General features: G+C 56.9%; 1 protein-coding gene and 1 long non-coding RNA gene across 2 annotated transcripts in view; both read right to left on the bottom strand.

Annotated features, from left to right (window-relative positions):
* The window catches only part of NFATC1 (nuclear factor of activated T cells 1), a 117,082-nt gene extending 110,473 nt beyond the window's left edge, over positions 1-6,609 (bottom strand). Inside the window, exon 1 of the mRNA XM_031658650.1 lies at positions 6,422-6,609. Coding sequence (XP_031514510.1) covers positions 6,422-6,509 — 88 coding nt within the window. The 5' untranslated portion in view covers positions 6,510-6,609. The remainder of the gene's footprint in view (positions 1-6,421) is intronic.
* A 2,632-nt stretch (positions 6,610-9,241) lies between these two features.
* Positions 9,242-10,664, bottom strand: LOC116271501. Its single transcript, XR_004180122.1, has 2 exons — positions 10,561-10,664; positions 9,242-9,589 (listed from the first exon to the last, which is right to left on the bottom strand). It is a non-coding gene; the product is annotated as an uncharacterized LOC116271501 (long non-coding RNA).
* Positions 10,665-21,065: the final 10,401 nt, after the last annotated feature.

The following is a 21,065-nucleotide window of genomic DNA, read 5'->3' as shown; positions in this document are numbered from 1 at the left end:
GCTGGACAACAGGCCACACAGGCAGGTCCCCCTCTGCCCGGTGCCCCACACGCCCGGGTGCCCATGCTAGGCCAGCCCTGATGTCTGCCCAGCGCACAGTGCTGCAGGAGACCCACAGAGCCATGACTAGCTCTGCGTCTGGGGGTCCCACGGTGGACACAAGGAAGGCGGGGTGGGGGACCAATGAGGGGGTTTTGTGAAGCGCAGGCCTGCGGCTCCTGGGGGGTTCCCATTGGGGCACCACACAGAGCCACCTGTTCACAGGTCTGCAGCTCCTGGGGGGTTCCCGCTGAGGCAGCATGCCGAGCCACCTGTTCACTACTCTGCATTCTCACCAAAAGTTGTCTGAAAGATATTCCTTAGCCAGAAATGCTACGTTATACACACCAGCGCAGGAACTCACACCTACACTTAGTGCTGGGCCCGCTTATTTGTCTAGAAGCCCTTTCGCCTGTTGGAGCAGAAACATAACATTCCGTTAGGAATGAGCTTCCGTCTCAAACCAGTCATCAACTCCAGGAGACGCGGCAGCACAGGAGCGGAGCTGAGGGAACATGAAGGCGGCGGGGATCCGATCACGGGGGCCCAACCTCCCTCCCACACCCTGACTTCCTCTTGGAGGTATCCGTGGCCTTCAACTGGCTCTTCAGGCCCCACCTGCTCCACACACTTCCCCTCACTGTCCAGACCTCAAAGGGGGCTTAACTGCAGTTGATTAATGTACAGATTCCTACACTTCCTGTTTCCCAATCAAAAGAATATTTATTTCCAAGACAGCTGATGCCACAGTTGAACTACCATTTGTTAGTAGGAAGGTAATTCTGAAGAATTTTTAAAAATCCTAGCAATTAACAGAGCAAATCTTGGGGCCTCCCTACCACTCACCCTCCCACAGTGCTCAGCCCTGAAACGGGTGCCCAGCCAGTGGCAGAGCCCAGAGCTGGGTCACATGGGGTACTAGAGCCAGATCACCAGAAGGTTCTAGATGAAATGGAGCAGGAAAGGGGAGGCGGACCTCACAGGTCTCTGTGTGCAAGTCCTCTGGGGCTGTAGCCCTTGATGTTTATGTGACAGGGGCCCGGGCATGAGGGGAAGTGAGGAAGAGGAGGAGACTCCACCCACAGCCAGAGCAGGAAGTGCATGCAGCGAGGCCCACAGACGCCCAGGGCACCAGGGGGCCTTTACTTAAACTAAAGTATTGCAATAAAACCTGATTCAATGAGGCAAAGAAACACCATAAAGCTTTTATTAAAAAACAAAAAGGGCTCACCTAAGCATGAGTTTTCCCTGATCAAACAATGGCAAAATGAAAGCTCAAATGCCTGAATTTCATTAGGATCCCTTGCCCAGGTCCTTGGAGGGCGGGTGGTGGATAAAGTTCCCTTGTTCTTCCTAAAACAAGAGCAAGGTGGGGGGGTCAAGCTGCCCCCAGAGGCCAAGCCCCACACACCAGGGGCCACTGTCCTGGCTGTGAGCCCCTCCCTCCCAGCTCCCAATGAATTTGGTTTCATGACCCACCTAAACCATATTCAAATCTGAGTTATTTAACTATTCAAAGGGGTCATATTTACATGAAAGGAAAATATTCCCAGTAACTTTCTTAATGATTCTGAGCTGCTTGGCTGACTCATGTCACGCCAGACGCCACCGCCGAGCTCGGTGACCCCACTCCCTGGCCACCGTGTTGGAGCGCCTGGCTCTTTGCCAAGGAGGGTTCATTAAATTACAGTGCAGGTGAGCAGGGAGACAGAGCTGGATTCTAGGCGATGATCATGGAGAGCACATTCAAAATCCCTGAACAGAAGGTAACGGCATGGCCCCTCCGCTGAAGGCACCATCTCCCCACTTTTGAGTCCCCTGATCCTCACCGGCTTGCTCAGCCATCAGGTGCCCCATGACACACAGGTGGCCACGCGGGGAGCACCAGCTCTCAGGCCGGCCCAGTCCCACTGGCCTCAGCAAGTTCCACATGTCAGAGCTGTTAAAAGTGATCTGTCTCACTCTGAGAAATAATTCACTGCAGAACCACATACCTTTCTCATTTCTGAACGACCACAAAAAACTGTATTGGTGCATGACATTAAATTAATACATGAAATACTTCTGGTCAGGGCTCCCTACGGGCAGGCAGCATTCTAACCTTGCAGAGCCCGCCCTGCGGAGCCCCCAGGCACCTGCCCCTCACAACACGCAGTTCCCAGATGGTCACTCCCTGACTCGCTGTGTGCAGGGCAGGACAGCCACACCTCCGCCTTGCGCATCAGGCCAGCACTGCTGACAAGAATCACCAACTCCGGCCACAGCCAGACCTCTCATCTTTCACAAACTCTGAGAGGCGGCCGTCACAGATGATGTTATTTCTCATTTTAAGGAACATCCCCTTCAGCACGTGCTGGGGCTGAACTGCAGGTGGACCCCCAGGCACTGCTGTCACCTCTCCAGACAGCCACGGAGTCTGCTGTGGGTGAGGCCAGATGACAACTGTGCATGTACTGGAAATAAAACGAAGCAGAGCGATCCACGCCAAGACCGTGCTGTTGGAAGCAATGTGCTTAGCAGGCCCGGGAAACGCTGCCTCACAGTGGCACCAGGACATGGTCAGGCCCGTGGCATGACAGACAGCAACAGCTTCCCAGACACCGTTCCCCCAACAATCTGCCAGCAAGAAAGATTTACAAAGGCAAATAGGATGGCCTCATCACAGCGCAAACAAACCGTATTTAATGTTCCATAAATACGCACGCCAACGCCTTAATAAGGGTCCTTCGTCCAGCCCGGGGCCCAACCTGGGACATCGTTCCTCAGAGGTGCTGCAATATTCCCCCTGGTCAGACGCACACATCACTGTAAAGCATCCTTTTTCAATTCTGTTTTCAAGGAATTAAAAAATATCCGAGTTGTTCATGGCTAGCTAAGATCTTCCTTTGAAAAGCACAACACAGATCTGAAATATTCCAATCTGCCAGATAACTCCACCCTCCACAGAAACCCCTCTGGAACCTCAGGGGGTGAGCTGTGCATGGTAATAGCAGGAACGCTCTCCTAAAACACTGAACCTGAACAACAGCGCATTCCTAATTCAGCACTGTCCTGGGACCTCTCTGCTCACCAGGTGTCTCTGCCACGGGTTTCCTGCTGCAGCCCCTGACCAGCCAAGGGCACCTCAGGCCCTCTTGGGGAAGATAAATCCTATTTGGTGAAAATGGACTTGAGAATAAAAGTCTTCCAAAGCTTCATTTCTGCATAAGATGTTCTCTTTCCACAGGGAACCATTAAATGCCCCAGCAGTGGGCACAGGCCAGCGGCAGACCCGGGCACACAGAGGTTCGGAGGGTGGCCCTGACTGCCAGGGAGGCTCCAGCCCAAACATAGAGGCCTTGGCCAATTTCCTCCGAGTTGCCACGGCGACCGTGCTGGCAGCAGCCCGGCTGGCCAAAATAACTTAGAAAACAGGAGCCCTGGGGCGGGAAGCAGGGCACGCCCGCCTCCCAGCTGACAGCGAAGCAGCTATTTCCTGAGCCCCAGAAGGGAGCGGGGCCTCCTCTCTGCAGAGGGAAGCCCGGGGCCTGCTCCTGGGTGGACACAGCGAGGAGCCAGACCCTGGAAGCCCAAACACCACTCCCATCCCGCCTGGGAAATTATTTACAACATTCTCTTTTCATTGTCCCAACAAATGGTTATTGAGCATCTATTCTTCGCACCTGCCGAGCACTTGCGAAATAAAGAACAAGGCACAGCCCCTCCCTCAAAGTGCCCCGTGAAGACCTAAGTCCAGCGAGATGGAAGGGGTGGGGGCCACAGCGGTGTGGGCCAGGCTCCCGGCCATACACAACCGCCCTGCGGATGCAGCTCTCGACCCTGGTACACTGACCTCAGCTCTGCCAGGACGTATAGCCCCTTCTCGGGGGGTCCGGCTGACAGACTGCCTCTTGGGCTCAGGGCTGGCCACGTCCTTTACAACAAAGCTTGACTTTCTGTGCTAAGCTAATCTATAAAACCCAGTTTGCCTTGCTTTGCAATTGATCTCAGACTTATTCATTTATTCATTTATATCCAGGCTCATCCCAGAAATAACGTGAAGTAGTTTCTATCACTTGTTAAAGGCTGGAGAGTCAATGTAATCATTTAACAATGTGATATAAATAATTAACATCATTGAATAATTAATCATCAAAATGCAGTAATAATGGTAATAAAAAGAAAGGAGAAAACAGCACGGGTGTCTCACAGGAAAACATAATATGTACACTTAACGTATGTGATACATAAAGAACCTTTTCCAGCAACTTCTTGACACCATAAAAGGAGGAAGGGGCTCTTCTCAGCTCTGGCCTCTCCTGCTCGGAGCCCCCACTCCTAAAGCCCAAAACCACAGTGGTCTCTGGAGGGGCAAGGACCCAGCAGAGAGGTTTCACAAGCAGCCTGGAGAGCCAGCAGCTCAGCTCTGCGGGGTTCTCAGGGAAGAGTGCAGCTCCAGAGGGCCCAGGGTGCTGGTGAGGGTGAGGGTCACAGCTTCACTTGTTCTGCTCAAGGAGCATTTGGGGGGAATGAGCCCGGTGGGTGCTGGGGAGGACTGTGTCCTGAACCCACCTGGGAGGCCACCTGCTTCTGGGTCAGGAGGGACCCCAAGTTCACCAGGGTCCCCACATCCGATGCCACCAGGAAGTCTGCCCACCTCAAAATGGTGTAACAACTGTTGTCCTTATGAGACTAGGCCTCAAGGGGCACAGACTGGCCTCGTGTGCATCTTCCCGGATAAGCCTAGGGTTACCTGTGCAGTCACAGGAGGATGCCGGCGGTGCCCTCCCCCTGCGGCTGCTGTTACGCAGTCACGTGTGCACGGAGGCAGGGAAGTGGCCCTTGTCACTGGGCATGCGCTGAGCACCTGCCCAGCCAGACACGGCGCCCAGTGCGGCACAGCCCACCCTGGGGGCCCGGCAGACCCGGCTCCATGGGGATAACTGCCCCCTGTGCTTCCTTCCAGGAGGCAAAGCAGTGAAATCTTCAGCCCGGGCCGAGGGGCTGGGGCTGCACGCTGTCCTGCAGCACCCCCGCGCCTCTGACTGGGGTGTAGGGGCTGGGTTCCGGCCGCACTGCCTGTTGCAGGCCCACGGTCAGTGATTCACACTGTGAACGACCAGGGAGTGTCCTGGAGGTCCCACCCGACCGAGACGACTGCACAGGCGTGGAAGCCTCCGCCCCGACATATCCCAGAGGGGCCACCCCGGTGGCCACACTCTCGTGGGACCGACTTTCACCCCGTAAAGAGAGGTCAGGAGTGGGGCGACACTGCTGCATGGCACAGTCAGGTAGAAAACTCTTCTGCTGAAATGCTCTGGCTCAAGCTCTGAGGACTGGAACCAGCTCTGGAAGCGGCGCCAGCACCACAGGCAGCCGGGGTGGGAAGGGCCTCTGGCGGGGCTCTCTCCCACCCTCATCGGCCTTGGCTCCCACTGACCCCAGGGACCTAGAACCCAGGCACGGGCAGGGAAGACTGTTTGGGGAGCAGAGGGTCATGAACCGCAGGCAGCACAGGTTTGGTTGGAGCGCTGATTTTCAAAAATGATCGAGACGTTGGACTTTTTAAAAGAGAGTAGGGAATGATACGGAAAATATGACCCTCATTACAGACTCGGAGGTCCCTGCTTGCCAAGCTCCTCCGGCTTCACCTCCGCACAGGGGGGTTGGGGGGAAAGCAGACACGAGGCCTTCAGGATGGGCACAGATAGGGTGCACGGGGACCAGCCTGGGGTGACCTGGACAGAGGAGACCCCGGGCAGTGGGAGAGGGGCCCAGGCCCAGGGGTGCCCACCCCACTCACTCGCTGCTATTCGGAAGTGGGGAGTTATTTGTGGTTTGTTTACCTGGAAACTTTATTTCTGACACAGAGAAGAGAAAATGAAAGAAAAGGCTGGGGTCATGGTAGCTCGGGGAAAACTTGAAAGCTGGACGTTTACGGGGCTCTGCGGGGTGTGGGGGGTCGGCGGGTGGGGAGGGCGGCTGCGGCGGGGGAGGGTGGCTGTGGGGAGGGGGCCAAGGAAAGTTGGCGGGGGCGGGGAGGTCGGAGGAAGGGGGGAGGGGAAGAGGAGGGCGGCAGGGGGCGGGGCGGAGGTCGGGGAGACGGTGTCTGGGGGAGCTGGGGCGCCTCTGCGCCTCTGTCAGCGCCGCCGACCCTCTGTCCGGGACCACCCCGTCCACGCCCGTGTCCGCGCCGCGCTCTCCCCCAGGACCCCGCCGCGAGCGCTCGGAGGAACCCGCTCCGAGCCCAGGACGCCCCGCACCGCAGCTCCCCCGGCCGCAGGCGCCTCTGCCCCGGGCGCACCGGGGACTCCTGGGGTCCCGGGGGAGCGACGAGGACGCGGAGGGGGCTTGGGCGCCCCCAAACCCCGACCCAACCCCGCGCCCTCCGGGACGGACCCACCTGGGGCGGCCGCAGCGGCGCCCTCGTCGCGCTGGTTAAACTCGAAGAGAAACTCGAAGTCGAACTCCTGGTCCTCCAGCCCCGTCATGGCGGGTCGGGCCGGGGCCGGGGTCGCGGCGGCCCGGGGTTCGGTTCTCCCGGCGCTGCCCGCGCGTCCTCCGCGTAACGTGACCCCCGCCCCTCCCCCCGTCCCGCCCCGCCCCCGCCCCCGGGCGTTTCCGGGTTTACATAAACAACCGGCTCGCGGCCGCCGGCTTCCGAGTTTTAAATAAACTCCCTGGGCCGAGCACAGGCCGAGGGCTCGCGTCCTCCCCGCCCCCTCGCGCGCGCGCGACCCCAGGGGTCCCCGGCCTCGTGTGCCCTGGGGGTCCCGGTCCGGCGCAGGCTCCTCCCGACCCGGGGGTGGGGGCGTCGGGACCCCACGGTTCCGCCCCCCGGGCACGAGTGGCACCAGCTCCCTAAGGCTACGCCCCGGGCGACCGAATTTTTAAAAAAGTTTTAAAAAACAAGTTTTCAATCAGGGCCTCCTCGGGAAAGCGGCTGCACCGGCGACCCCCGAGCACCACGTGCGCGCCCTGCGGAGCCCCGGGAGGGGGGAGGTCCCAGCCCGAGGCCGCCAACGCTGGGAACCCCGATTTCAGCCCGACGGCGCCGGGAAGCGCAGGGATTCCCGCTGGGTTCATGGCGCGCCCCTCGGCCTGCAACCCCCTGCGGGGGGCCCGGCACCCACCGGCCTCTCCTGCGAGTCCCCAGCCTACAAACATCCGCCCTGCGTGCCCCCGCCCCGCGGGGAACCCGCCGGTCCTTCCAGGGGCACCTCCAAAGATGACCTCCTTGAGCGGGGCGGGAAGGAGGGTTCGGGTCCCATCCCCGGCGGCCCGAAGCTTGTGTGCGGCTGGGATCGGGCTGGGATCGGGAAGGCCGGGCTGCTTAGCTGGGGGCCGCCCTGGGCCTGCCTCTCCCGCCGCGTGTCCTAACTTCCCCCGAGGTCTCGGCACCACATACACCAGATATCTGGAATAGCAGGAGATGGAGGGAGGCTGAGGGCGGAGGGGAGTCGGCCCAGGTGGAGGGGTGCGCGTGTCAAGGCTGGCAACCCCAAAGCTCCTCGGAGCGCTCCCTCGGGCCTGCCCCGCTGGCACTGCCTTTTCCAGAGGCGAGAAACCCGCCAGTCCCAGGTGGCCCCGGGCTTCTCCTGAGACCCTTTCACTGGCTGGTTTTCTGCAGTGATTAGCCATCGTTCGGTGTGGCCTGATTTAGTTTCTAATAATACTTCTGATTTTGGTATGCATGTTGGAGCGTTGTTTTGTTTTAGTTTGCTGTTTTTGCTGACCTTGGGCAAGTGGAAGTTCTGTTTTCTGTGGAGAAGCCACAACGTTTCATTTTTTCTCTTTTCATTGTACAGGTTTTTTTGTTTGTTCGAGACAAAGTCTCGCTCTGTCACCCAGGCTGCAGTGCAGTGGTGCAATCTCTGCTCACTGCAACCTCGACCTCCCAGGTTCAAGCGATTCTCCTGCCTCGGCCTCCCGAGTAGCTGGGACTACAGGCACCTGCCACCACGCTCAGCTAATTTTTGTATTTTTAGTAGAGATGGGGTTTCACCATGTTGACCACGATGGTCTCGATCTCTTGACCTTGTGATCCGCTTGCCTCGGCCTCCCAAAGTGCTGGGATTACAGGCATGAGCCGCGGCGCCCGGCCTGTACATTTTTTTTTAAACTCCAGCCACCTTTTTACTCGCACCATAAAATTATACACAAATGACAGCCCTTATCATCTGTTTAGACTAAAACTTTTTGCTAAACTGTCCCGCCTGCTGGTGGCCCCAGGCCGCGGGCCCTGCAGGGATGGAGGCTCACTGCGCCCCTGTCCTAGGACTGCACTGGTCTCCATCCCAGAGAAGGGGTCGGTGGCGCAGCTCCCCTGCTGCTCCTAGGAGTCACCCTGCCCCCCCGCCAGCCCCCTGGCCCCCCGCCCCCCCCCCCCCCCCCCGGCGGCTCCAGGGTTGTTTTCTGCTTAGACGCATCCTCCCAGAGGTTGGGGATGTCTGCGGAGGCAGAGGCCCCGCTGGGTGTGATGAAGCGGGGTGCCAGCGCCGTGCCATTTTCTAATCTGAGCTGGGAAACAACGCCGTGAAGTGGCAGAGAACAGGGTGAGCTTTGTTTGGTCCCAGCCCGTGGGGCATTCTGTCTGGAGCGACTTCTGACTGGGTGGCTACCTACAGGCCTGTACTTCTCTGCATTCTCCATGAGGAAGCAAGCCCGGGGCCTTTAGGAACCAGGACGCCTAATGAGCGTCCACCCAGATGGTCCCGAAACCCGACGGACGCAGGGGAGGCGCCCAGGTCCTCAGATGGGCCAAGAGTGGCTTCGTGGGGCCTACTCAGAAGGACTAAGCGTTTTCCCCGGTGGTCTCGGTGATGGCCGGTGTGGAAACCACGCGTGCCTCGGCGAAGGCCGGTGTGGAAACCACGCGTTCCCCCATGCCACTGGCCTGTGTGTCTCAAGGACTAGATCACACTTTCCGGCTGGCCCAGTTCTGCAGCCCTCATGAAATACACCCATGTCGGTCGGGGCGTCACTGCCCGGCGCACTGCCTTGCAGCAGGGACCTTTTCGAGCTTATTTTCTTCAGTAGGAAACACGAAAAATAACCACTACCCCGTCGGGTTTTTTCCTTGTGTAAAAGAAAATGGCTCCTTACTACAGGTCGGCCACCGGCTCTTCAGGTACAGAGATCTGAACTTGGCAAGACCTGCTTTTCTAAAGGGAGTGATGATAAACACTGCAGCGTTAAGTGTCCCAGGATTTAAAACCGAAACTCCAACAACAACAACAACAACAATTTTTTTAAACTCTACTACTAGCAAGAGCACATTGTGTAAAACACTGACACGGAACATGTTGTTTAAACACGTAAACATTTCCTAACATTGGGATGAAATGGTGTCTACCTCCCGTCCCGTGAAGCGTCAGGGCACCGACCACACGGATCCCCTCCGTGGAGCTCACGGCCCTGTGCTCAACTCTAAGACCCGCGAGTTCTCCCGAGCTGCTGGAGCCCGGGTCTCAAGCAAGCCCCGCAGTTACTAGGGTCGCGCAGGAAGCGGCAGCGCTCGGAAGGACGTCTGCCCTTATGAAATGCATACGTTGGCAGGTGTGCTGGCGCCCTTTAAATAAATTACATACAATGTTTCAGAGCTGGTAAGGAATGTGGAAAAGCGTCTCCCAATTTCCATTAGCATTTGCAATCCCTAATCCCTAACTCGGGCGCTCACACCTCTCCAAGGGTATTTTCAAAGCCACCTGCAGGAGCCCACCCGGCACCGCCAGGGCTGTGGGGCGGGGACCGGCCAAGTTGTGGGGGGGAGGGTGGAAGGTGAGGCTGCGCCGCAGGGGGCTCTCAGCGCCCCCGACGCCAGGTTTCAGGGACCCACACTGTGCGGTCTTTTTTTCACTATAAAGAAGCAGCTCGAAACTCGGCGGTTCCTTTTCAAACTCGCCTGAAACATCTCTCTGGCTGGAACTCCTGCCTATAGGATTTCAAAACGGCTTAAATTCGGGCTGCGCCGCGGCCGCGCTTTGGGTCTTCTGGTCCTGCAGGTCCAGGCGCCGGCGTGACGGGCTCGGCCCTGGGGCGTTCGGGGGCGCGGCGCGGGGGAGACGCCGCCACGAGCTCGGGGTGGGGTTGGGGGCGCAGAACCCCCAAACCGCGCTCTTGGCGCCAGAGGGTGGCCCTGCCTCGCTCGGGAAGACACGGGGCATCCTTCACGCCCGAGGAAGCCTCCCTTCCTCCCTCCCACGTGCCCTCTGCGGTCCTGACGGCCCAGCCTCGCCCGTCCCCAAATCGCTGGCCTGCGAGCCGCTTCCCCGGCGGGACCCGCAGCGGCCTCGGCTCGCGCCCTCAGCGCTGGGACAGAGGAGACACCTATTGGCAGAAGGCGCGCTCGGAACCGGGCTGCCGGGAGCTGGGGGGACGCCGTTCGCGGTCCACGCCGCGCCGCTCCCTGGGCGCACAGACCCGGCCGGCCTCGCCCTCGGGCCGGGACCCCTCCGTGCGGGAGACGGGGGCAGGGGCGGGGGCGCGTCCCGGGCCGTGGGGGGCGCGGGGGGCCGGGGACGGCGGCCGCGCGGGGCTTACCTTCCTCTGCCGACTTCATGGTGCCGCCGGCGCGCGGCGCGGGCCCCAAAGTTTCTCCGCTCCCGAAGACCGCAGCCGCAGGGCCAAGTGGAAACTTGGAAGGGACTGGAAAGCTGGTGCTTGGCATCCGCGCGGCGGCGGCGGGGAGCGGAGCAGCGGGCGGAGGCACGGGAGGAGCGGGCGCCCCGCGCCGCCCGGGTCGGGTCTCCGGGAAGGCAGCCCTCGCCCCGGGCTCAGCGCCGCGCGCCCCGGAGGAAAGTCATCGAGGGGCGTGTGCGCGCGTGGCAGGGCCCGGCCTCGGCCCTGGGACCTGCGCGGTGCCTCCGATCCCTGCCCGCGCCCCGGTGCCCGCGCCCGGCCGCTGGGATCTGGCGCGGCGACTCCGCCGGCGAGTTCGGAGCCTCTGAGTCTCGCTCTGACGCAGGGCCGCGCTCTGCCTCCTGCCTTTTTAAAGCTGGAAAACACCTCCCCCGCCTCCCCGCCGGCCCGGCGGCTCCCGCGCCCCCTCCCTGCCGTGACATCACGCCCCTGCTGCCCGGGCCCGCGCGGGGCCCCGGGGACGAGTCGCAGAGCGTCCGCCCCTCCCCGCGCCGCGGCAGCCGCTTGCCCGGGGGCAGGGGCGCACGGGGAGGGGCGCGCACGGGGAGGAGGGGCGCATGGGGTGGGGGGCCGCACGGGGAGGGGCGCACTGGGAGGGGGGCACACGGGAGGGCGGTGCACGGGAAGGGGACGGGGGCGCAGGGGCGGGAACAGGGACTCCGGGGGCAGGGCAGGGGGGCGCTGGGGCTGGCGGGGGAAACGGGGGCGAACGGGCCAGACGGGACGCCTGAGTCCACGCGGGTGTCCGGAGAGAGCCCGGCCCTGCTGGAAAAGGGGCGGGGGGCGGGGGCGGGGGCAGGGGAGGGGTGCGGAGAAAGCCCGGCATGCTGAAGTCATTATGTAAAATCGCAGGCTTCCCCCGCTGTGGAAATTTGGAAAAGCGCTTCACTGGCAGGCCCTAGAAAGGAAATTCCCATCCCGCTAAATTGCTAACAGATTGCGTGGCCGTCCCGGGCGTCGAGTTATTGTCATTTTTATTCTGTAAATATCTGCGCGACCCAGACGGCCTGTGGCAGGGGCCGGCGTGGGGAGGCCGAGAGACGCGCTCACCTGCCCTAGCTGCCCGGAGGGCGGGCGTTTTGTGGGCGCGACTGGGAGGCTTCTGACGGGGGGAGGGCCCCCCGGCAACTCACACTTTCCTCTGTCACGTCTCCCTGCGTCTCCTCGGGCTCAGCTCAGCTGCCAACACTGCACCGCATTTTCTTGTTGGCTTTGGATGGAGGGGGTTGGAGGTTAAAGTGTCTGGTGTGTAGAAATCATAAATCGATTGCACGACACCCTTATGTGATTTAAACTAAACCCAAAGGCTAAACTTGTGTCTGCTGCGGGGCCCAGGAGGTCCACAGACCCCCAGGGATCACTGTGCCCCGTGGGTGCCCCCCACCTGCCGGGGGAGGCGGTCGGGCGCTGCAGAACCCGCGAAGGTGCGCGGCCAGAGCCCGTCCATCCACGTCCCAAGGCCTGGCTCCATTCGGCCGCCCCGACTCAGCACAAATGGAACCCCCGCTTTTCCACCGCAGGCCTCGGCCTGGAGAGACGCGCCCAGATTAGCGGGGTGGTGGCCGCCTCGCCCCTGCGGCGTCGGGGCCATTTCCAGGGGTCTCTACCTGCGGGGCCCCTCCCGCGCCGAGCCAGGCCTGGCACGCGCCCCAGAGCACCCGGCGCTGGGAGGGGAGGAGGGGGCCGCGGGAGGACGCCCAGGCCAGTGGGCGGGGGTTCTGGGGGGCTCCAGCGAGGCCGCGCCCCCACGCCCCTCCCTCTCCCCTCCCCTCCAGATCTTCCCTCCGCGAGTGTCCCCAGGCCTGGGGCCAGGATTTGGCCGGGAGAGTTTCCGTCCCCCACCCCCCCTCCCCTCTTCTCCCCACCTCCAGGACGGGGCGGGCGGAGACTCGCCGGGAGGAGGGAATCCCGAGGCCAGGTCTGGCGGGGCGCGCCCAGTCGGTCACGTGGGAGACTGAGCCCCCCGACCCCAGCTGCGGGCCTCGAGCCCGGGACCGACCTGGCGAGGCTGCCCTTGGCTACTGAGGGGCCGGGGCCGGGGCCGGGGCGGGGGCGGCCGGCTCTTCCTCCTCCTCCCGCCCCTCCCCTTCCTCCGCTGCCTCCTCCTCCTCCTTCAATAAATAATTTTTTCACCCCATGCAGAAAAGCTCCCTTTTCCTGTCTGCTCTCAAAGCCCTCCTTATCCCCCCGCCCGGGTGACGGAATCCCGGGTCTGTTTCCCTCTGTTTAATGCCGTTGCCGGGACCACGGTGGCCGCGCGCCAGGCGCAGGGAGTTCCGGAGGCGGCGGCCCAGAGCGCGGCCAGCTCGCCCGGCCTGTGCGCCCCGGCCCGGCCTCTGCGGCCACCGCGGGCCCCGGCTCTGCTCCCCGCGCGCTCTGCGCCCCTTTCCTCTTCCTCCTGCCTCCTGGCAGGTTTGTTTATAGCCGCTACTAGGGGAGACGTTACACGGGTTTTATTTTAGGATTGGTGATGACTAACAAAGTTAAAAGGAGCTTAGGACAGAAAACAAAACTATTTTTAGATGACTGTTGTTTCTATGGATTATTGGGGCAAATACACCCCTAGAAGCTTACCGTTTTAAAAGCCCATTGGGGTGCCAAATCCCTTCTCCTGGAGCGCGCTTGGGTGTTCATCCACCCCGTCCAATATTTTCTAGAGCTTGGGTGGTCACTGTTGCTGGGGCTTCCTGGCCTCATGTGTGAGCACCGGGGCTATGGAGACGCCATCCTGGCAGATGCGGGCGTCTCCAGCACGGAGCTGCCCCGAAGTTCAACGCTCCATCCCGTCCCGTCTTCGGAGGGCCGGTGCCACCTGCCCCGCGTGGGGCTTTCCATCCTCAGGGGTGCTCCGCACAGGCGGTGCCGCCTGGGGCTCCCTGGCAGGTGCGCCAGCCAGGGGCAGGTGCGCCCACCCTTTCCTCCCCCGACTGAACCACAGGCCAGATGCCACTTCCTGCTCGGGAAAATCACTTAATACAACTGTAGTTCACTGCGAATGTTCTGTTCCTGCAGTTTTGCATTCTGGCCCACAGCGGTGGTCACTTGAGAGCTTCTCCCATCAGGGGCCTTCGAGGGTCTGACTCAACTCAGAATCCACCCTCTTCTTCCTGAGGCACCTTCCAACCAACAGGGAAGGGCCCCCACCATGTCCAGAGACTCTTGAGACCATCTGGAGAAATGGGCATTTATTTAGCCAGGGTCTGGAGACTAGGATTAAATTAGCAAACCAGAATTATAGAAAAGGCTATTTACTTTTAAGTAAACTGATGAGATTTTTTTTTTTTTCAGTTCAGTGTGAGTGAACCTCACAGCCATGGTTGGAGCTGAGAAAAATACTTCCCTTTAGTTATACACCTGTGTCAGCACCTTCTGACTTGCTTTCTAAAGTCTGGGGTGTTTCTGGGATCCATAAATTTGGGGTTCAGAGTTTCTACACCATATTGTTACTTCTCCATATTGAAACTTCTCTTTGACCACGCCCCTTCCCTGGAGCGTTGCTAAGGACTTCATAGGTTTCCCTGTCTAAACTCGGCCTGAACGCCCACCTCAGGGACTACCACCATGTCTAAAAACTCAGATCACCAACGGATCAGTCAACTTTCCTACCCTAGATGTGTGTCCAGGGCATGAGGATCAAGGCCAAACTGCTCAGCAGGGCACTTGATGCCCTTCAGCCCGCGTCCCCTCCTGGAGTGGCCAGGCAGGAACCTCCTGACCCAAAAGCCACTCCCAGTCATTCTCACCCACTCCAGGACTTTGGCGGCATCTCTCCCCAACGCCATTCAGTCAGTCCCCAAGTGCTCGCTGCACCCCAGTCCCCTCTCCTCCCTCTGCCCAGGATCCTGATTGATTTTTTTCCTGCTCTGTCATGCAGGCTGGAGTGCAGTGGCATGAACATGGCTCACTGCAGCCCCAACTTCCTGGACCCAAGTGATTCCTCATGCCTCAGCCTTCTGCGTAGCTGGGACTATAGGCACGTCACCACACCTGGCTAATGTACTTCTAATTGTATTTATTTTTTTGCAGAGATGAGGTCTTGCTGTGTTGCTCAGGCTGGTCTTGAATTCCTGGGCAACTCTGGGACATGGTTGAAGAGATGTTTCACAAGTAACAGCATGGTGTAGAAACTCTGAACCCCAAATTTATGGATCCCAGGAACACCCCAGACTTTCGAAGAAAAGTGAGAAGGTGCTGACACAGGTGTGTAACTAAAGGGAAATCCTTCTTTCTCAGCTCCCACCATGGCTATGAGGTTCATTCACACTGATTTAAAAAAAAAAAAATCTCAGCAATATACTTAAAAGTGAATAGCTTTTTCTACAATTCTGGTTTGCTAATTTAATTCTAATCTCCAGACTCTGGCAAAATACACGCTTACTTTTTTTTTTTTTTTTTTTTGACATGGAGTCTCGCTCTGTTGCCCAGGCTGGAGTGTAGTGGTGCGATCTCAGCTCACTGCGACCTCCGCCTCTCAGGTTCAAGTGATTCTCCTGCCTCAGCCTCCCAAGTAGCTGGGATTACAGGCGTGCACCACCACGCCTGGCTAATTTTTGTACTTTTAGTAGAGATGCGGTTTCACCATGTTGGTCAGGCTGGTCTTGAGTTCCTGACCTCGTGATCTGCCCACCTCAGCCTCCCAAAGCGCTGGGATTACTGGCATGAGCCACCACGCCCAGCCGATAAATGCTCATTTCTTGAACTCCTGGGCTCAAAAGATCCTTGTGCCTCAGGCTTCTAAAGCGCTGGGATTACAGTCATGAGCCGCTGCACCCAGCCCTAAGGGCCTCTCTGACAAGTCTCCGCTTGCCTCCTCTGAAGACCCTACTGTGGTGGTTAAAAGAGAGGCCTCTGGCCTCAAACCGCCTGAGCTTGTTTGATGGCCTAGAACGCGGCCCATCCTGGAGAACGTTACTTGTGCGCTTGAGAAGAACGTGCATTCTGCTGCCGGTGGGTGGAGCGTGCCGGCTATAGATATCTGGCAGGTCTGATTGTTGATGCTGTTGTTCAGGCCTCTGTTTCCTTGTTATCTGCCTGGTTGTTGTATCCATTACTGGAAGTGGGGTATCGAAGTCCCCATTCTCTGTTGTTGAACTGCTTCTCCCCTCATTCTGTGAGTTTTTGCTTCACAGATTTTGGAACTCTCTTATTAGCTGCACATATGTTTACAATTGTTGTATCTTTCTCACGGATTAGTGCTTTTATCATTATGAAACATTCCTCCTTAATAACCTTTTTAAAAAAGCCTGTTTTGTCTAACAGCAGCCACTCCACCTTTCCTTCGTGTGTCATCTTTTGCCATTGTTTTAGTCTCTAGTGTGCCTTTGAATAGACAGTGTGTCTCCTGTAGACAGCATAATATTGGGTCATGTTTTCTTAATTCAGTCTGACAGTCTTTGCTTTCTGATTGGTTGTTAAACGCACTCACATTTAATGTTATTGAACTTTACTTTTCATTTCTATTCTATTCCACTTTACTTTCCATTTTCTATTTTTCTTATGTCTTCCCCTCATTTAACTATTTATTGATTTATTTGCATTAAGTGAATTATTTTCTAAGGTAGTTTTTGAACTTTTGTTGTTGTTTTAGTGATTGTTCTAGTATGTACCATATACGTTTTGACTCCAGTGACACACAAAAACACTATTCCTATGTAGCTAGCTCCATTCCCTTCCCCTTTTATACATTCTACATTATAAACAGTAATGTTACAAACCTAAGAATACGTTGTGATAACCATTATTTTACCATCTGTAGTTATTTCTTTAGTCCAATATAGCTTTGTTCTCATTCATTTCCTTTGTATTGTTACTGGCACTATGCATATATTGCATTTCTGTAAGTTACAGGCCCAACATTATATTTTATATACATTATTTTATACAATCACTTTTCACACCAGTTACAGAAAGAGAAAAATATGTATTTGTACCATCTTATGAAATTACATAATTACCTTAAGAGGCACTCTGTTTTTTTCCTGTGATTTCGAATTACTGTCTGAAGTTTCTTGCTCACTGCCTGAAGAACTTTAGTATTTTTTGTGAGGTGGGTCAGCTAGCAACAAACTCTCAGTTTGTCTGAAAAAGTCTTTATTTCACCTTCATTCTTGAAAGAAAGCTCTGCTGAGTATAGGATTTGGGACTGACAGGTTTCCCTCCTTCCTCCCTCCCTCCCTCTGCCTCCCCCTCCTCTCCTCTCCCCTCCCCTCCCCTTCCCTCTCCTCTCCTCTCCCCTCCCCTTCCCTCTCCTCTCCCCTCCCCTCCCCTCCCCTCTCCTCTCCCCTCCCCTCCCCTTCCCTCTCCTCTCCCCTCCCCTCCCCTTCCCTCTCCTCTCCCCTCCCCTCCCCTCCCCTTCCCTCTCCTCTCCCCTCCCTTCCCTCCCCTTCCCTCTCCTCTCCTCTCCTTTGGCTGTTATCCCACTGCCTCTAGCTCACATCATTGCTGCTCAGAAGTCACTTGTTAACCTTATTGGTGTTCCCTTGTAAGTGATGCATTATTTTATTGTTTTGGCTTTTGAGATTTTCTCATTATTGACTTTCAGCATTTTTACTAATAATGTGTGGGTCTGTGGGCCTCTTCAGGTTTGCCCCAGTTGCAGTTCATTAAGATTCCTGGTTTTGTAGGTTATTTTTAAAAACTAATCTGTGATATTTTCAACCATTATTTCTTTTAATATTTTTCCATCCTTTTTTTCCTCTCCTTTCCTTGTAGTACACCCCTTGTGTGGGCTGGTGCCCTTTAGGGCATCCCTGGTGCCCCTCAGCTCTCCAAGGCTCCCCTTGGTCTCCTTCATTCTATTTGCTCCCTGTTCTGGGCTTGCATAATCTCTACTGATGTATCTTCAAGTTCACTTTCGTTCTTCTGCCAGTTCAAATTGATCGCTGAGCTCCAATAGTGAATGGTTCACTTCAGTGATTGCACCTTCCAACTCCGGAATTTCCACTGGTTCTTTTTTATACTTTCGATCAACAGTCACTACGTGATGTGACATTGTTGTCCCGCCTTCTTTAATCAAGATTTACTTTAGTTCTCTGAGCATGTAAGGGATGTGTTGGCCTTTTTCCATTCAATCCAGTATCTGGTCATTCTCCCAGGCAGTTTCTGTTGTCTGCTTTTTAAAAAATTTAAATGTGAGGGTCACACTCTTGTGTTTCTTTGCATGCCTCCTATTTTGTTGGAAACTGGGCGTTTTAAACAATGTTATTATAGCAGCTCTGGATACTGGTCCTCCTGTGGGGCTTGTTATTTGCTTATTTACTTGTCTAGCGACTTCTGAGATTACTGCGGTGAAGCCTGTTCCATACACTGCGCCCTCCGCCAGCAAAGTTACGCCTCTGGCTTGCTCCGTAGGGAGAGGAGGCTTACATGTGCCCAGAGTCACCCTGGAATGACAGGATTTTGATAGAGATCTCTTCCTCTCTTTTTCTGACCACACCCAGCTGTTCAATTCCACCAACAGCCATTGGATTGCTCTCTTGTTTTTAACAATATCTGGGGCATAAATTACTCTACAAACTACTCCAATTAAATGGTGCCTTCTTTGAAGGAAGAGTTTCTGATGTCCACATGTGATGTTTGTTTTGACCCCTGGAGGCCCCTCACAGCTATTACTTTCCTAAATCTAGGCTAAATCTTCTTTAAATCCATGAATGTCCCAAATATGAGCTTTCAGCTTCTCCCATGTTCTGCTGAAAATGAAGTCGGTTCTTTTGGGAGGAGATGAGAAGCTATCTCTTTTCCTTACTGCTTCTCACTCCAGGCAAAATCTCTGAGCCAGTGCTCTGGAGCTGGGGACGGGGACAATGGCCAGCCTCAGTGTGAATGACACCTCCATCTCCAGGAGCTGAGTGCTAGGAGGGCAGCATCCTGAGACCCCACTGGCCTCTCCTGGCCTGGAATCACTGCCCTGTCAGTAGGGGCAAGGGTAGTCGCGCCCTGTCTTCTCAGTGTGCCACACCCAAGGCCCAGCCTCCCGCCCATGAGTGTGGGGACCGGGCAGAAGGGAGCCCCCACCCCTCCACCGGACTCCCCAGGACATAGCAGCCCCAGCAACAGGCAGACGGGGCAGGATGAGAAACAGTGACATCCTACCCTCCCAGGGTCACTCTCCCCTACCCACCGTGTCCTCAGCTGCAGCCGACCTGCCAGAGTGGGAGGGGGAGGGGAGGAGGCGGTGACTTTGGTTTAAATACCAAATACATTCACCTTTCCTAGTAAAGGTGATTAAAAAAAATCAGGTCTTTTTCAATAGGTGTGTCTTCACTTGCTGTGTGTCCTTAGGACCATTTCCAGAGACTGTAAATGGCTGGGGGTTTTTAACTCCACCAGTTTCCTGGGGATGGGTTCACAGAGCACATCAGCTCCCGTGTGAGAAGCCACTCGCCCACAGCTCGAGTTTGGATTCCAGTCCCCAGTGCACCTACGGGAGCCAATAGTAACAGCCTTCACCTCTCAGGGTAGATCAATGAGAGGCACCTGCTAATGGCTCAATACAGCGTAATCATTATTTCAGAACAATGCTGTTGTGAATTGAACTGCGTCCTCCAAAATGACTCATTAAAGTCCCTGGTCTCTGGGAATGAGACCTAATTTGGTAACTGGCACCTCTGCAGTTGTAACTAGTTAAGATGGTGTCAATTAAGGGGACTCCAGTGATGACTGGTGCCCTCATAAGAGAAGACAGACAAGGGGAATGTGGTGTGCCGACAGAGGCAGAGACTGGAATGATGGCCCCATGTGCCAAGGAGCACCTGGACTACCATGAGCTGGAAGAGGAAGGGAAGGGACCTCCGTGGCAGGTTCCAGAGGGTACTTGGCCATGCTGACCCTCGACTGTGCCTTCTGGCCTCCACAACTGTGAGGTCATGTTTCTGCCATTCAAGCCACGCAGTTTGTGGTCATTTGTGATGGCAGCCCCAGGAAACCAACCCAAAGGGCAGTGGTTTTCTTTTTTCTTTTTTTTTTTTTTGAGATGGAGTCTCGCTCTGTTGCCCAGGCTGGAACACAGTGGCACAATCCCGGCTCACTGCAAACTCCGCCTTCCTGGCTCAAGCGGTTCTCCTGCCTCAGCCTCCCAAGTAGCTGGGATTACAGGTGCCCGCCACTGCACCTGGCTAATTTTTGTATTTTTAGTAGAGACGGGGTTTCACCATGTTGGTCAGACTGGTCTCGATCTCCTGACCTCGTGATCCACCCGCCTCGGCCTCCCAAAGTGTTGGGATTACAGGCGTGAGCCACCGCGCCTGGCTGGACAGTGCTTTTCATTCCTTCCGGGATACCATGCCTGTCACAGTGCACTGTGTGTCCCCTCAGGTGGCCTGGCAGCACCCACACCACACCTGTGCCTCCACTAAGACGCTCCCTTCCAGGCCAGTGCCCTGACGTGGGCCCCATGGCCAGGGCACTCCTGCTGGACAGAGCACTCCCTGTGGGATGACTTTTGCTTGAGGACCTCCACTGCCTGGTTTAAACTCCAGGGGGGGCCGGGCGCGGTGGCTCAAGCCTGTAATCCCAGCACTTTGGGAGGCCGAGGCGGGTGGATCACGAGGTCAGGAGATCGAGACTATCCTGGCTAACATGGTGAAACCCCGTCTCTACTAAAAATACAAAAAAAAAAACTAGCCAGGCGTGGTGGCGGGCGCCTGTAGTCTCAGCTATTCAGGAGGCTGAGGTGGGAGAATGGCGTGAACCCGGGAGGCGGAGCTTGCAGTGAACTGAGATCCGGCCACTGCCCTCCAGCCTGGGAGCACAGCGAGACTCCATCTCAAAAAAAAAAAAACAAAAAAAACAAAAACAAAAAAACTCCAGGGGGGTCATGGGAATGTTCCCAGTCCCTCCATAGCCCATGCGGGGGCATAGCCCACCCAAGGCCAGGGAGGTCCGCCTGCTGCTGCCTCGCAGCCACAGGGAACTGCGTTCTCTTCCTCTGAAGCCAGGGCCTGAAGAGCGCCCTCCTGGGGAAGCTGTGGACCCTGGGGCTGCCATGGAGACAGGGACTCCAGAGGCCGACTCCATGCCCTGCTCAAGCCCCTGAGTCTAGTGGGACCTGAGAGCCTGCCCCTGGGGTCTTCACCTCGGTGAGGAAGCAACTTCCCTTTTCTGCTCAATCGAGTTTAATGTGGATTCTGTCACTCACACCTGAAGGAGGCCTAATTCACAGGAAGGCCACAGCCGAACAGGGTCCTTCTTCCTCCACGGGAGCGGGGCCACAGGAATAGAGGCAGATGAAACAGCAACTCTAGCCAGAGGGAAGCTCCCGGTGAGGAGGCTGGGCCAGGCCAGCACAGCTGCTGCAGCCATCTGGGCCTCATACACCACGCTAGGCAAGAAAAATGTCCCCTTTAAACCTCCATTTCTCGTAGAAAACACAAAGAGGGCTGAGCTGACACTCCACTGGTGTGCACGGG

Source organism: Papio anubis, chromosome 19, assembly GCF_008728515.1.
Source record: "Papio anubis isolate 15944 chromosome 19, Panubis1.0, whole genome shotgun sequence".
Taxonomy (NCBI): domain Eukaryota; kingdom Metazoa; phylum Chordata; class Mammalia; order Primates; family Cercopithecidae; genus Papio; species Papio anubis.
This window is presented reverse-complemented; position numbering and strand designations above follow the sequence as displayed.